Source organism: Papilio machaon, chromosome 17, assembly GCF_912999745.1.
Source record: "Papilio machaon chromosome 17, ilPapMach1.1, whole genome shotgun sequence".
Taxonomy (NCBI): Eukaryota; Metazoa; Arthropoda; class Insecta; order Lepidoptera; family Papilionidae; genus Papilio; species Papilio machaon.
This window is the reverse complement of record NC_060002.1, coordinates 5,941,845-5,957,370: the sequence shown is the minus strand read 5'-3', so window position 1 is coordinate 5,957,370 and position 15,526 is coordinate 5,941,845. Positions and strand designations below refer to the sequence as shown.

Sequence of the window (15,526 nt, the reverse complement as noted above, 5' to 3'; positions counted from 1 at the left end):
CTAGATGGCAGTCATCTATCAATACTTTTTACTTTTCAACCTTCGTTGAAGTTGTAATTTTATCTCACATTTCTGGATTTAATAGCTGATGTAAAATATGCAATTTTTATATAAATATATAAATATTTTTTATCTGTTGCTTTTGTAAAACTGTGAATGTGTTTTGTGAAGGGGGAATGTAAAATAAAACATCTCTGTATAGCATACTGTTTTAATTTCTAAGAAACCCTCAATACAGAATAACATTGGGTTAGCAGATTGATTTAAGTAGATGAACTTAACTCTCACGTAATAGTACAAAAATAACGACTTGAGTAAAATTACATTAAAAAGATTGTTTACAACAAAAAAAATATATCCAATCCAATAATCCAAATATCTTTCCCTCTAATACTTTACATGTTTATATCTTAAGAGACGAGCGCGTATATTCTGCCACGATATTTGAAACATTGCACCGTTGTTAAAAAAAAATAGATTAAAAATGATACAGACCTGCTAGATATAGATATATGTCTTTTACTATGTTCCCGATGTGAATTGAATAGTCCGGCCACTAAATCTCTATACATCTGTCTAAACCACTAAGGCCAATACTGCTATATCTACAATTTTGTGTTCAAAAATGACACTAATTTATTAAAGATTTATTGGAACACAAAATTTCAGAACACAGCACAACCTAAGTACGATTCAGGTTATGCATATAAACAACACCCAGTGCGAAAGAGAAATTTCTTATACTTAGTACCGTGGTGGTGAAACTTTTATGTGACGAAGCTGGAATAATTGAAAAATAAAAATAAGCCTAGTTATATATATTTTAATGGACAACGGAGCAAACGCAAGCATTGATAACATATGATCAAGTGCTGCTTTTAGTGGTGTTACCTGTTGGGCCAAACGGTCCACTGAATGATCGGCCCAATGGGATTTTACCATTGATCCGATTGATTCTATGGAAAAAAATACATTGGACCGTTTGGCCTCACATGAAACACCCAATTTTAGGGATGTGCGATATTCCATTTAGACCGATGTTTTTATATCGAGTTCATTTATTGAAATTGAATCGATTCGTATGTTACTGGTGATATTCAGTAAAGAAGACAGTGTTACCTCAATAATATGTAATAAAAAAAATTATATGAATTATAAATAATATAATGACATTAAATGAACATTAATAAAAATTAAATCTTGATTGGTATTATTTTATTTTTACTTATTATAATTGAAATTACACAGTCTTCTAGATTCTGAAACACATTACAATATTTGAAATATTTTTAACCATAAAATTGTAGTTAAGTTTTACATCAATTCAAATTTGAGAAAAGTTTAATCTCTAGAATCCTATTATGAAAGAATCGATTCCAAAACACGTACAACTGTAATCGATATTTCTTATCACAACACCGCACATCCCTAGTACACAGACTCCATTCCGTTCATTCCAAATTTCAATTCAGATGATCCCTATTTTGGAATACAGCACAAAATAATTAACCTACGATATTCATTTTATATATAAACATGTATAAACATACACCCATACATCTCACCATCTTTTAACTAACAATATATCGGACATTAGCAACTTAGGAGAAGTTAGCTGGCGTTGCAGTGGGTTTCCACTGCACTTACTTGTATCAATACATATTTTAGTCTCTATTTTGTCAAAGAGATAACAATATGCATTAATATCAGTGCAGTGAAGTTATAGGGTTACGTAGCGCGACTGCGCACAACACTATTGTTAATTTATTTATTTAATTTAATTTATAATAAATTTGCGATCGTGAAAGGTTTTTTGTGGTGATTGCATTTGTTGTGAGTGCGGCGGCCGGCGCGCTCTGCATCTCGCTGCCAGCCTGTACATTATTAATATGAATTTACACTAAACAAACACACATACAAAAAAATCTTGAAAGAATACTTAGACGGAGAATTATTTTTCTATACAAACCCTCTTCCATCAATTAAAAGTTGGCAATGCATCTATAACTGCCCATATATGCAGCGATCGCATCGCTATTGCAGTGAATTCAGGTGGAAAACCATATTTGAAACCTTATTGTACAAAAAAAAATATTTGTTTGCATCTCACCGTGTGCGCATTCAGCAGCAGGAGGACTTGCCGGTATCCACTGGACGGCCCTGATCTATCTTGACTGCTGCACCAGGTGGTGCGCCAGCAGATGGCGGACCAACGCGTGCCTTAATCTCCGCAGCCATCGTCATGAACGCCTGCTCCACATTCGTAGAATTCTTCGCAGACGTCTCCAGGAACGGGATACCGAGCTGCTCCGCGTATTGCTGCAATATTCATTCAATAAATTTAATAACTTTATGACAAATGTAAAAAATATATACAATCTGTTGCAAGTCTTTATTGGTTATTGTTTAAAAAAAATTTCATTATGCAATGCATGCAATGCCAGTCAAAATTATTGACAAGATAGTTGTAATAATTGTGACTTTCCACAACACATAAAAAAAATATAGTAATGTAAAGCCATGAAAAGATTGCTGTAAACATATATCCAGGATACTCACATTAGCTGTTGTGTAGTCGACAACCTTCTTGGTGGTAAGATCACACTTGTTTCCAACCAGAAGCTTGTTAACGTTATCACATGCATAGCGGTCAATCTCCTCCAGCCATTGTTTCACATTGCTGAATGAATCCTGGAAATTTATATGGCATATTTAAAGATTTTTGCATTGATTTAAATCTTTAGAGATATTTTCATGACAAAGTCTGGACAGCCATATTTTGTTAGTAAAGTATCTAAACCTGGTAACATCATAATGCAAAAAAATACATTAGAAAAGAAAAGAATTTTCTTATTGTTACACATAAATCGACTCTTTAGTATATTTCTTGTCTCATTAATAAATAAGTAAACTATTCCGGGAAAGTTTAAAATCCCATTTACATATGCACTTTAACTGTATTTTCACCTTTCAAAACATTTAAATATAATCAAACTTGGAGAAAGCGAGAGTCAAAGCAATCATGATATTTTTCTTGCTTATAGAGCTTTCTCTAACCCAAGTTTCTTCCTAATGTAAATTCAACTATAAATATTTTTCCTCATTAACACTATCTTTTATAATAATTATGTATAACAGAGAAGAACTAGTTTAGATAGAAAGTAACATGTTTACAAACAGTAACACATTAGTGTTACAACTTGTTTTGGCCCGGAGCCAGCTGAACTGCCCAAGTTTAATATGCTCTGAATTATAACAACTTTCATATTATCACTTTCAATGGCATTAGAATTTTTACATACTAAAGCAAACTTGCAGGTGTTGGTGGCAAAAAATACACTTACTTTGATATATTAATTTACATAGTATAATGAAAAATACATATACAATTTTATGACCGATTGCAGTTTTCTATATGTATATCTTAATTATAAGAACATACTTTAGTACTATAGTAGTAAACCATGTCCTAGCACAAGCTTCGAGCTCATTTGGAATAGTAACAATAAATGTATGCAGAAATATTTCTGAAATTTGTAATTATCTGTAAAAATGTGTGTCTATCCAATAAAAATTATTATTATTACTTTAGTTGTTGAGTTAATACAAAACATACTCATATTTTTTAGCATAACTAGTCTATAACTTGCTTCAAATTCCTCATTTCTGAATGATTTCCTTTTAATTACTGAATTAATTATTATTTATATTGTTTACTAACTGTTAAACCGGTAAAAACAATAAATAAATATATCCTATGTCACCCAAGTAGGGTTGGCGACAGGCAGGCAGCCAAGTCAAAACTTGAATGTTCATAAAACCCTGTGTGCCGACCCCATATGAGTGGGAAACGACCAGAGAGATGATCCTATGTCACCCGGGGATAGCTTGTAGCTTCCCAACAGTAAAAGAATTTTTCAAATTGGTTCAGTAGTTTAAGGGCCTATTCAATACAAACAATTAAATCTTTCCTCTTTATATTATTATAGATTGTATTTACTTCACTACAAATTGAATTTAAAAGTTTTATATTAGTCACAACAATACTATTGATAAGTAACTAGGCTGTTAAAAGCAAAATAAAAAATCAACTCAAGGCTTTGTGTTCCTTTTGTTAACTTGAAAATGTCAGAGCATGATCAAGGATGTATCTTTGTTCTATACTGCAAATCAATATTTTTTTTACAATATATTATATGAATATGGCTTATGCAATGCCAGTCAAAATATTGTCAAAAAAACTGAATAATAAATGAGAGCATTGTAACTTTTAATAAGGTTTGCAATTTAAAAATAGCAAATTATAATTTGAAGTAACACACTAAACTAAATTTCAAGTTGACAATTGATTAAATATAATATCATTTTGTACTGAAATGCAAGAAAATCAAATTGTAATAAACAATGGCCACTGGTATAGGACATCAATAAAATATATGATTTAATCTATAATTAAAATTGACCTTACCTGATCTGTGCAGTCATAAACAATGATGATGCCGTGTGCCCCTCTGTAATATGATGATGTGATTGTTCTAAACCGCTCTTGCCCAGCTGTGTCCCATATTTGTAATTTTATTGTTTTCCCATCTAGTTCTACAGTCCGAATTTTAAAGTCTACACCAATAGTACTGATGTAGCTTTCTGTGTATGTATCATCAGCAAACCTGAGCAGTAGGCAAGATTTGCCCACACCAGAATCACCAATGAGGAGAAGTTTGAACAAATAGTCGCTGAAAATTAAAATATGTTATGATTAAATGGAGAAAAATTAGACTTAAAAGGATACAGTTATATATCTTACAGGAAGCGTTTGTACTCAAATGTTATCGACTGTCTAATCAAATGCGTAAATAAACAAGGGTAAGAAAGACAAAAATGATTTGGCCTTAACAAGGAGGCGTATCTTTGTTCCACTAAACAAAGGAGATTTTCGATCAACGTTTAAATGTTTGTTATATTTATAGTATTGATAGTTTCACAACAAAGGAAGTAGGGTGATCTTGTACGTTGTTCGATAGTACGCCATTCTCGTAGACTTTTACAAATACGTTTCGATACAGCCCGTACCATGAACGTAATGAGTCACCAGCTCGATTTTTACTTCTCTTATTTTTCTTATAATAAATGCGATATGGCAGTATCCAAAAGACATTGTTACGGACGTCTACATGTACGTATAACTTAAATATGCTAAATCATAAATTTTGGCCCATCCTTGATTTACAAGAGCACGAAAAGAAAAAAGTTAATACTTACTATTCCGGATTCATTATCACAGTATAAATATATTTCAACTGAAAATTATAATATTACAGATATTATAGAAAATAGTTAATTTCTCTGTTTTAGAAATACTTTAATGCAAAACAGCAAAAATTGCAATTTAATACGTAGAATAATGGCTGCCGACACCGAAACACCCACACTGACGTAAGTCAGAAATTCACTCGATGGCAGGAGTGCCACTTGGCAAATATTAATCTGCGTTCTAAATAATTCATCACTTAAACTCTGAGCACATTTTATTTTTCGGTGAATATAATGGCAAAATTGTCATTGGATTTGACAATATAAAAAAAAAATATTAATATTAAATTACTCTCGTTGTACCATAGCAATTAAAAAATAATTTTTAGTTCACCACATAATTTTAGTACAGTAAGCTTACGAAGAAGTATTTATTACAGTTACAGGTCACTCTTTTAATTCCAATTTCTGATTCAACGATTTATCCTTTTTTGCTCAATATAAATTTTTTTTTTAAGTTGAATTGAAAGTTTATTTTGCTCATCACATTCACCAATGTCATGTTCAAGGTCAATTAAAGTTTTTATTTAAATAGATCCAAAATATTTTGTGGTTTTAAAATGACTACTTTGCCGAAGAAGGAAAACATATTTCCATAAACAGTCTTGTCATATTTCAACTTTGGTGTCGGTAGGAAGGATAGCTGAACATCCTAATGTAAAAACATATAAAAACCACTTCGAATAAGAGCATATCAGTGGTAGCTGAACCCTCCCCCCTTACCTTAGAATTAGATCAGCTGGCGACTCCCGTGGTTGTATTTCTATTAGCTATTAGTGTATCATGTTTTATACACTCTTGGAATATTATGTTCATTTTCCACAGCCAATTATATATTTTTGTGGGACAGGAATGTAAATCATTGAAATAAAATAATGTTAACGTAATTTTTATTTCATGTAAAACTATATTAGATAATCTAAAGATTTATTATATACAAGGTAAACAGTTCTTATTAACAAAATAATTCAAATATATGGACTAACGTTAACAATAAACGGGAAACTACAATACATAATATATTCAAACTTATAAGATCATCTCCTGGAGTATACTTAATGGGATTTTCCATATACATAGACTTCTGTCCTTAAAACCGGCGATTATCTGAAAACAAAAATTGTTCCATTACACGAAATGCAGTTTATAAAAACTTATTACATGCCGCGTGTTAATTTCAAATGGAGTAGATACAGAGTGCAGCAATAACGCTTTTAATCTGGCAACACCGCGATTCTCTTGTTTGTAGCAAATGACATAGGTAGTTATTTAACATGATAACAGTCATGTTAGTAGGGGCTCAGTTATCCGCAACTCCACGACAAGAACGTATTTTGCGTGATAACAATCATACACTTTATAATATTTGTTTGAAATTAAAAGTGCTATTTAATAAATAACCTCATATAATCTATATATATAAAAGAAAGTCGTGTTAGTTACACTATTTATAACTCAAGAACGGCTGAATCGATTTGACTGAAAATTGATGGGCAGGTAGCTTAGAACCAGGAAACGGACATAGGATAATTTTTACCCCGTTTTCTATTTTTTATTCCGCGCGGACGGAGTCGCGGGTAAAAGCTAGTTGCTAATAAAAACAAATAAAGAAATATTTTGAATGTGAACTGGTCAGTGTTGCAATTTTCTAAGGCGAAATTAATTTTCTCCCATCTTTTATAAACACAAAAAAAGACGGATACGTCCTAAAGTTAGGACTAGTTAGAAATAGAGTATACCTGTTTCAGCAAAAAAAATTAAAAAATGTCTAGATACATAAAGCTTTTTTTATGTGAAAACTGAAAATAAATGACTATATCCCTTGGTGCCAGCCGTAGTACTTACCTTGGTGCCTAGTATAGCCAGTGAGAGTAGCATGAGTCCGGGGCCTCGTATCTGTGCGAGGGGCCTCGGCTCGCCCTCTCTGTAGACATACACGCAGCCGTCATAGCAGCCCGCGAACAGTAGACCTCCGCACGCGCGCAGACACACCGCGCCCTTACCCCCCTCGTGCACACCAACATGGCTGCCGCTCTGTTCATGAACAGATAAATAATCAATCTCTTACGGCAATAGATAAGAGAATATGGGATATTTCTGAAAATCGAAGTCGTGTAAGTTACACAATTTATAATTAAAGAACGACTGGACCGATTTTTATGATTTTTGTGTTTTTGTCCGGAATAGGATAAAAAGTAATTAAGTTCTTTTTTTTTTCAATTTAATGTGAACGAAGTCGCGAGTGTGAAACATGCAATGAATTATATATTCTTACTAAGTAGTGTTTGTTAAATTAATTTCTGCGAGCATAGAAATTTAAACAAAGCGTCTCTTTTATTTCAGAGAAAAAGAGCTAAAAGAGACATAGAGAGAGAGAGAGAGAGAAGCAGAGAGTGGGAAACAGAATGATTTTTTATATGACTGAAATAAAGTCCTACTACTTTCATTTAATTTTTAAATGTATATAGGTTAGGTACTGTAGCTCATTAATAATTATTTTACTAACCGTATAATCAAAAACTTGTATCTGATGATTGCTGGTACCACAGTAGACTTTGCCGTCTTCATACAGCAGTGTATAGACCGTCATCTTTGGACCCTCAAGTGTTCGTAACAAGAGTCCAGTTTGTGCATCTTTTATTGTGACATTCTCAGACCTTGACGCAACTAGTAATACTTTACGAGGTCCTTCTTTCATTGCTCGTAGTGCTAATATAGACTGGTCTGAGAATTTGACTGTGCTCACAGGTATAAGCATATTATTCTAAAAAAAAAGAGATAAAAATATGTTGTAAATAGAGATTTTGGTCTTAGAAACCCATGGTTAGTAGTATTGTTGCCATGGCAACACATGTCTGTTGTTAAAAATATCCTTTAACTTACCTTACACTCAAATTGTAAAACAAATCCGGTCCTGGTTCCTACAAAGACAGTGTCCCAAGCTCGGTCCATTGTCTGTATAGGACTAAGAACATTACATTCAGGTCCCTTTTCTATTCCTGTCTGCAATTAAAAAAAAATAATATATGAACTACATTGAGTTGTATTAAATTATATCGTAAGAATTTCACAAGTCTGAGGAACTTTGTGGCAATCAATGAGAAAGGTGATTCTAAACTGATGTAAATTCAATTAAAAAAAATGTAAAACATCAAACTTTTTCCATATATTATCTTACTGTTATCAGAATTAAAGATGCATATAAAATTTCAGATCAATCTATCAAAAGTAAGCAGATGTAATATCAATTATTACCAGAGCTGGGCATTAACTCGTTAATCCGTTAATCGTTAATTAACGAAGTTAACATTTTGCTTAACGGATTAACTTTTAAGTTAACTTCAAAAAGTGTTAACGCTTTTGTTAACTTCCGTTAAAATCAACTTCCGTTAAAAAAAGTCCGTTAATCGTTAAATTAGAAACTTGGAGACGTGCTGTCATTTTGTTTAAATTACGTGCCACACCACGCTCGTAAGTTCAACTATGTTGGGCGACTGTCGGCGACTCGAATGGTGAACGAACGAGTTGATAATTGAATAAGTGAAGTTCGCGTGCAAGTGTGATGCATCAGAGCGTCCGGGAAAGACGTGACCAACAGGACAAAATCAAAAGAAGGTTCGAAATAGTATATTTCATTACGAGTATATAAAACAAGAGTATGTAATAGCCCACATTCCGAACGCTCTTCGTCCCTGCAATACCCTCCAATCCCTTTTTGAGCAACTGTATTAAAACAATTTTTTACTCTTGCTTTTTCTTTAGCTTTTCCAAACTCGTGCGTTCTCTTTCCCAACTGTCAAAATAATGTCTATTAAAAAGAAAAAACCAACCACGAAGTTTTTACAAAAAAAATCATTGAAGTTTTTATGATTCATGCAAATATTTCTAAAAAGAAGTTCCTAATTTGTTACAATATCAGATTTAATGATTTGATTCAATGAATTAGGTTAGGTTTCATTTTATTTCATCTCATTAAATTTCATTTTCATTTCATATCAATAAAAATAATCTACTGAAGACTTGGCCGTTTGGGCATAGTTCCCTTTGCCTACCCAGAATGGGTGAAGAAAACAAAAAAAAATCTCTGTTTGTATTCTTTTACAGTTGGCGCCATTTTTCAAACATTTTAGTTATTTGTTTTATTAGAGTTGTATTAGAGTTTATTGTGTTTTTTCATTATTCTATTAACTTGCTTCATTTTTTCGCAACTGTATTTAAATAGTTGTTTAGTACACGTGCGGAACTGTCATTACAACATGTTCCAACTGTCAACCCTCACCTTCGGCTGCGCCTCGGCTCGGGTTGTCATTTGTCGGAACTCTGCAATGACAGGCTTTCCGCAATCGTAATGAAATATACTATAATGCATTCATACTTGTCTCCAATACTAATTTGTTACAGAATGTATAGTCAAATTCCTATTTTAAACAAGTGTCGCCACAATAACTGTGAAATTAGTATGTATAATTTTGGTATGGTTAACTGTTAACGATTAACTTTAACTTGCGTTAAATTTTCGAGAATTTAACGCTTTAACGATTAACGAAGTTAATTTTTTAATTAACGAATTAACGATTAACGAAGTTAACTTTTCGATTAACTGTGCCCACCTGTGATTATTACATTTGACACAAAACAAATAGAGTGAGTTGAATTAAATCTTTTAAAATGTGTACGAAATATGCTTACCTCCAGGTCATAATATCGTATTCTAGAGTCCAAAGAGCCTGTATAAATGGTAGTTTCATATTTATCTTTAACAATTGTCAGACAAGTAACAGCCAAGTTTGAACCCTTCAATGTATTGATAAGTTGACCATCACCACTGAAGTAATAGACATTGCCATCCAAACATGCTGCCACGAAATTATTGTCTATACACTGGAATTAAAAATAAATCAATTACCACTTTTATCTACTCCATGTGCATGGGATTTAAAAAAAAAAACTTAATTAATAGCCCGTGTGTCTGACTGATGTTCTACATCTGTGCTAAATTTCATCATTGTTGAGCCCATCATTAAACTTTCGCATTTATAATATTAGTAAGATTAAGAAAATTGATTATTTATTACATCCACTGATTTTACATTTTCACCAATAAAAATTGACAAATAACATGTAATGTTAAATACTTATTTAATTTGTCTAAGTACAGAGTGAAGGTGAAGAATAAGCTTCCATAGACATTGTAATATTCGATTATCGCTATCACTAGTAGAATCGTCAAAGTGTGCCAAAATGTATAGGAAAAATATGTGACATGCACATAGAAAGTATTCGTCACTTCCGTACATTTTTATATTTTTAACTAGCAATATAGAATGTAATTGTATAAGGAGTTTGTTGTACTTACTTCAATAGCAAGAACAGCATCAGCTTGCCCTGTGACACATACTGAGTCACGACGTAGATTTTCATCAGCGGCGAAATCAAATGTTTTGCATTCATTCTCTCCACTTGAAATTGGAATTAATGAATCTTCACTTGATTGACTATCACCGAGCATAATTTCTTCACTTATAGAATCTTCTGCTAACCCTAACTCTTTATCTTGTGCAGATTTTCCTTCATAATTATTATCAATGATTATATCTTCTGATACATCTAACATGTCAAGTTGAATATCAGAATTATCTTTATCCGGTATTTCTACAGCTTCAACAAAACTCGCACATTCTAATGGCTCATACTGTATAACTTCATGCTCATAATGTCTAGTGTTATATTCTGCCAATAGCTTATTTAAATCTTCTCTTACTAAAACTACCGAGCATTCCCTAATTTCAATTATATTAAGATCATTTAAGTCTATAGGCGGTTTTGCTGTTTTTATATTCTTTTTCTTTGTTCTTTGTACTCTTTGTGATTTCCTCCTTGTTCTCATAGGCTTTTCGAAATCGTCCAAAGTTATAATTTCTTCAAGTGGTCGATCATCTTTTAGAATCTGTTCTATAAGAGAAATATTTGGGGATTTATCTTTTTTAACTTTCTTTGTCGACCTTGGGCCGGCAGATTTTTTTCTTTCTTGCAATATCATTTGCCGCCGTGTTAGTTTTCTACCTTTTGGGGCATCAATGGTATTATTGGTAGTGTCAATTGTTTCATTATGTGGTTCAATATATACTTCTTTTGTGTTTTCACTTGTTAGTTCTACAAGATCATTTATGGGTATATCTACAACTTCTTCTATGATTTCATTAAAACCCAGACAATCTTTCTCAACATTTTCATCTTTATTCTCCTCTTCGGGCATGTTTAATATAGCTATTCCTAATGATTGTAAAGAATCTTCACTTGGTTCATTCATTCCTAATGATCTGTACAATTTTAATTTCTCTTCAACTAAATTTTGAATTTGTAAATCAATTTCTTTCATTCTTGCTAAAGGATTTAAAGCTTGAACAGGCTCCACTGCTATATGTGTAGGATCTACTTCAAGTTTTTCGACTAACCTAGTATCCTCAGATAAGCAACATCTTGCACAAATAATATCCTCATTTGTTTGTGTATCTTTCGACACTAGTTCAATATGAACTTGAGTTGCCGCGTCACGCTGAAATATTTTATTACTCACGTCCTTTTTTTTACGTTCGTCTTTTTCACTACTGGATGCAAATTTTGTACTTGGTACAACCGCAGTGTTTCGATGAGCTTGATGAATAATTACTTTCTTTGGTTTTTGTGTAAACATATCTATTGTTTTAAGTGTATTTTTAGGGTCTGTTTTAGGCGGAGTAATGGAAGCGTTACTATTAGTGACAGGTAAATTGGAATGACTTGATGGAGTAGAAGCATTTTTTTTTCTAGATCCATGACTATGTTTTTCGTGTTTATTTTTATTTTTTCGTTTAACATACTTATTCGAGTATTCTTTTTCACTAAATTTTATACGCTCAGCTTTATTAGGCAAAAACTTTGTTTTATGCACATTTTTTCCAGTTTTAATTTGTGCTTCCCCAATTTTTGCAGGCACATTAGTGATGTTTCTGTTGTCTTTTTTCTTCTTTGGATCAGGGGGTCCATCTTCTGATTTTTTTCGCTTTTCCTTACGATGAGATGATTGTTGGTCAATGGGTCTTTTACGTGAATTAGACGATGGTATAGATTTTGATGTAGAACTAGTATGAGATGTCTTTGATTCTGTACTTACATGATTATCACCAGGTACACATCTGTAATCTGTTGAACCTACTGACTGTTTGTCTGTATTTTGATAAATATTAGAATTTATATTTTCTCTTTCATTGATGTCACCTTTATCATTGTTTTTTGCATGAAGTTTTAATGGTGATTTTGCAATGTTAAGAATTTGACTATCAATTTCCTGCTTTACATTATCAATGTTATTATTCTCAGCACTGGAAGAGTAGCTGTTATCAAATAATGGTTGAACTGAACTGTCTCTTTGTGAGTGATGTGAACTTGAAGTATCATCAGCAATGAAATTAGGATCCACAGCAACATGATATTGATTATCTAATTCAGCAAATGGATCTTCGTCTTCCGATAAACTTTTCGAGTTTGGGTCAAAAACTGGGACTTCTTCAACTTTAAATGTATCATTTGATTTATTGTCAAGGCTATGTCTAGCAAATCGTACATTTTCTGTTACCGGACCTCTATCTTCATTGTAAGAACAACTTTTTGCCCTTTGTCTGGGTTCAAAATTAGGCTTATAAGTTGTATTATTTCTTCTAAGATTTACATCATAATTTTTAGAGATTTTTCTATTCATTCTTTGAATTTCTGATTTTTGGAAATTAGAAATTCCTTGATCTTCATATTCATGCAAATAATTTTCGTATTTACTTGAACTTGAGGGGTACTCATCATAACCAAATTGTTCATTATTAAGGTGACTAGAACTTTCACTATCTATGTGTTGCTGTTCAAAGTCTTCTAATTGCAACACTTTGGAGAGTTCGGCCATAACAAATGGTTTAATATCCTCAAGAAATACTGTGTCCTGTGGATCTAAGATACACTGCATCTGTTTTAAAAATGTATCTTCATAAATAGTATTATGGTCATCTTGAATGAATTCTGTACTTGAACCACACAATGATTTCTCAGCAACTGATCGCAAGTGACGATTGTAGCTATTTTGAGACTCCGTTATGAGACTACTTATAGCATATTCAAATTTGGAGGAAGAATTAGGGTTGTCCATAAGCTTGTGAATTTTTTCTTTGTCCATTTTAAACAACTGGTGTACTATTTTATTTTTTATTTTATCACAATTAGATTTATTCTTTTGTTTTTGTCTTTGGATCCTTCTACGTATAGGCTGTTCTTGTTGTGCATCATAAAAATGACCAAAAGACTCTTCAGGAAGAAAAGAATTGTTGTTAGAATTATCAATATTCAAATTATCTGAGGTATGAACAGATTCGTTTCTGTCTAATATTCTTTTTCTTATAATATCAACGGTATCATCTACAGTTCGGCTATAAGTTTTGGAATTTTCTATAATAGAGGTTGGATTACCTCCATAATGGTCAGAAGAAGGTGGTCTGTGGCCTGGGTAAGGCAATTTATGTAAATCTTCATTATATTTGTACTGTCTATTTTGATTTCTTTCTTCGTACTGATGTAATTTATGTTCAGGGGGATGAGCCCAAGGTGTAAATGAAGGCTGTTTGTGGCCTAAACGACTTGTATTGCCACTCGGCTGTCTAAGATCAATGTCACCGTGGCTATTTATATGACAGGCATTACTTTGGTTACTATTGTCATAAATATTTGAATCTTTATTCCTTTTTGTTGGACTAGTCAACTCACTATGTGTAAAATGTTTTGGTTGTTGAAACATCTGCCTTTCATTATGGGTATCATATGTTCTATTAACATTATTTCTGTTCATATATCTAAATTTGTTTCTATTATTTCCTGGAAAATTATCGGTTGTATGACTTAACCTTGATGCAATTAGAGGTGGTCTAAATCCTCTAGTAATTGGTGGCGGGAATCTGTAATCGCAAAATAATCAACTTTTATCTATTTAGCAATTAAGGTACATGTACCCACATCGAAATAATATTTTAATAACCTTAGTCATAACACTAGACAGTAGATATAGTCTTTTATATCACTCAACAAGAGGCTGCCAAGTTTCGCGGTAATATATGTGTTCCATAAACAGTGACAACAGTTATTTTCTTGAAGAACCAACTTAAGTTTTAACTTATTTTACCTGGGTACATCTAATGGTTGGTAGTCTCTAGGTATAAACTGTTGATTCCCTCCTCCTCGAGGTCTAAAATGTCTGATGTTTTCATTTCGCCATCCACCGATCCCAGCATGACCTCGTCTCATGATTTCACTGTTACTGCATATTACACAACAATAAATTATGGTTAAAACTTTTTTTGCTATGTAATATTTTGTTTTACTTTGAAGTGAACAAATATAATCAAATAAACAAGTTTGATCAATGTCCCGCTGAATAAAAACACGACAGACAAAATAATGCTTTTAACTGACATTTGATGCAATGTTGCCATGTTGCAAATTTTAAATACGATTGAAGTTCCATTTCACCATTTAATCTTAAAAGATTGCTATGGAACTCGGAAATATGCTAGGCATAAAGTAACACTAAACTAAATAATTTAAATTAAATTCCATTTAAATTTATGAATAAAAAAAAACCGGATAATTCGTAGAAAAATATGTTATTCATTTTTTATCCTTTTCTTCGTCCGCATGATAATTTAATAAGTTCCGAAATTTGTTTGGAAACATATATTTTTTTTGATTATATTATTTTTAGGAACGGAAGGACTTTTGGGGGTAGTCTCACAAAAGGTTTTTTATGGAAGCATGCGTTGCTGCTCGGGGCAGTCTCTTTCCCTCCGTCATTGCGGAACGTCTGACATTTTTGTGTACGTTCGATTTGAGTTTGAGTTTATATTATTGCGAGGATTATTTAGAAGAAGAGTTGTAAACTTACTGCTTATAACTCATATTTGAATCTCTTTGTTTATAGCCGACTACGTCTGAACGTAGGTCCTAACACCTGCGGTAGTTATATACTCTTTGTCTGCGGTATCACTGTGGTAAACGTTGGGGGTCTAATATGGTGATTGTGTTTGTCTAAACTCTCAACTTACAAATACTTGAAATTGTGCAAACGTCTTGCAAAATTGCGGGCCACCATGAGGTTTGAATGGCACTATACGGCCTCTGATTGTAGAGTTTGTCGAACATACAT

General features: G+C 32.5%; 2 protein-coding genes across 2 annotated transcripts; both read right to left on the bottom strand.

Annotated features, from left to right (window-relative positions):
* Positions 1-1,366: 1,366 nt before the first annotated feature.
* LOC106721493 (ras-related protein Rab-1A) lies at positions 1,367-5,441 on the bottom strand. Its single transcript, XM_014516435.2, has 5 exons — positions 5,260-5,441; positions 4,469-4,733; positions 2,560-2,691; positions 2,111-2,319; positions 1,367-1,874 (listed from the first exon to the last, which is right to left on the bottom strand). Exons 1-4 carry the CDS (start codon positions 5,271-5,273, stop codon positions 2,122-2,124), a joined length of 609 nt encoding a protein of 202 aa, XP_014371921.1. The 5' UTR covers positions 5,274-5,441; the 3' UTR covers positions 1,367-1,874; positions 2,111-2,121.
* Positions 5,442-6,314: 873 nt separating this feature from the next.
* LOC106721666 lies at positions 6,315-14,786 on the bottom strand. The gene is made up of 7 exons (XM_014516685.2): positions 14,507-14,786; positions 10,667-14,282; positions 10,000-10,191; positions 8,194-8,313; positions 7,817-8,074; positions 7,156-7,344; positions 6,315-6,417 (listed from the first exon to the last, which is right to left on the bottom strand). The coding sequence occupies exons 1-7, from the start codon at positions 14,626-14,628 to the stop codon at positions 6,340-6,342; spliced, it is 4,575 nt and encodes a 1,524-aa protein (XP_014372171.2). The 5' UTR covers positions 14,629-14,786; the 3' UTR covers positions 6,315-6,339.
* Positions 14,787-15,526: the final 740 nt, after the last annotated feature.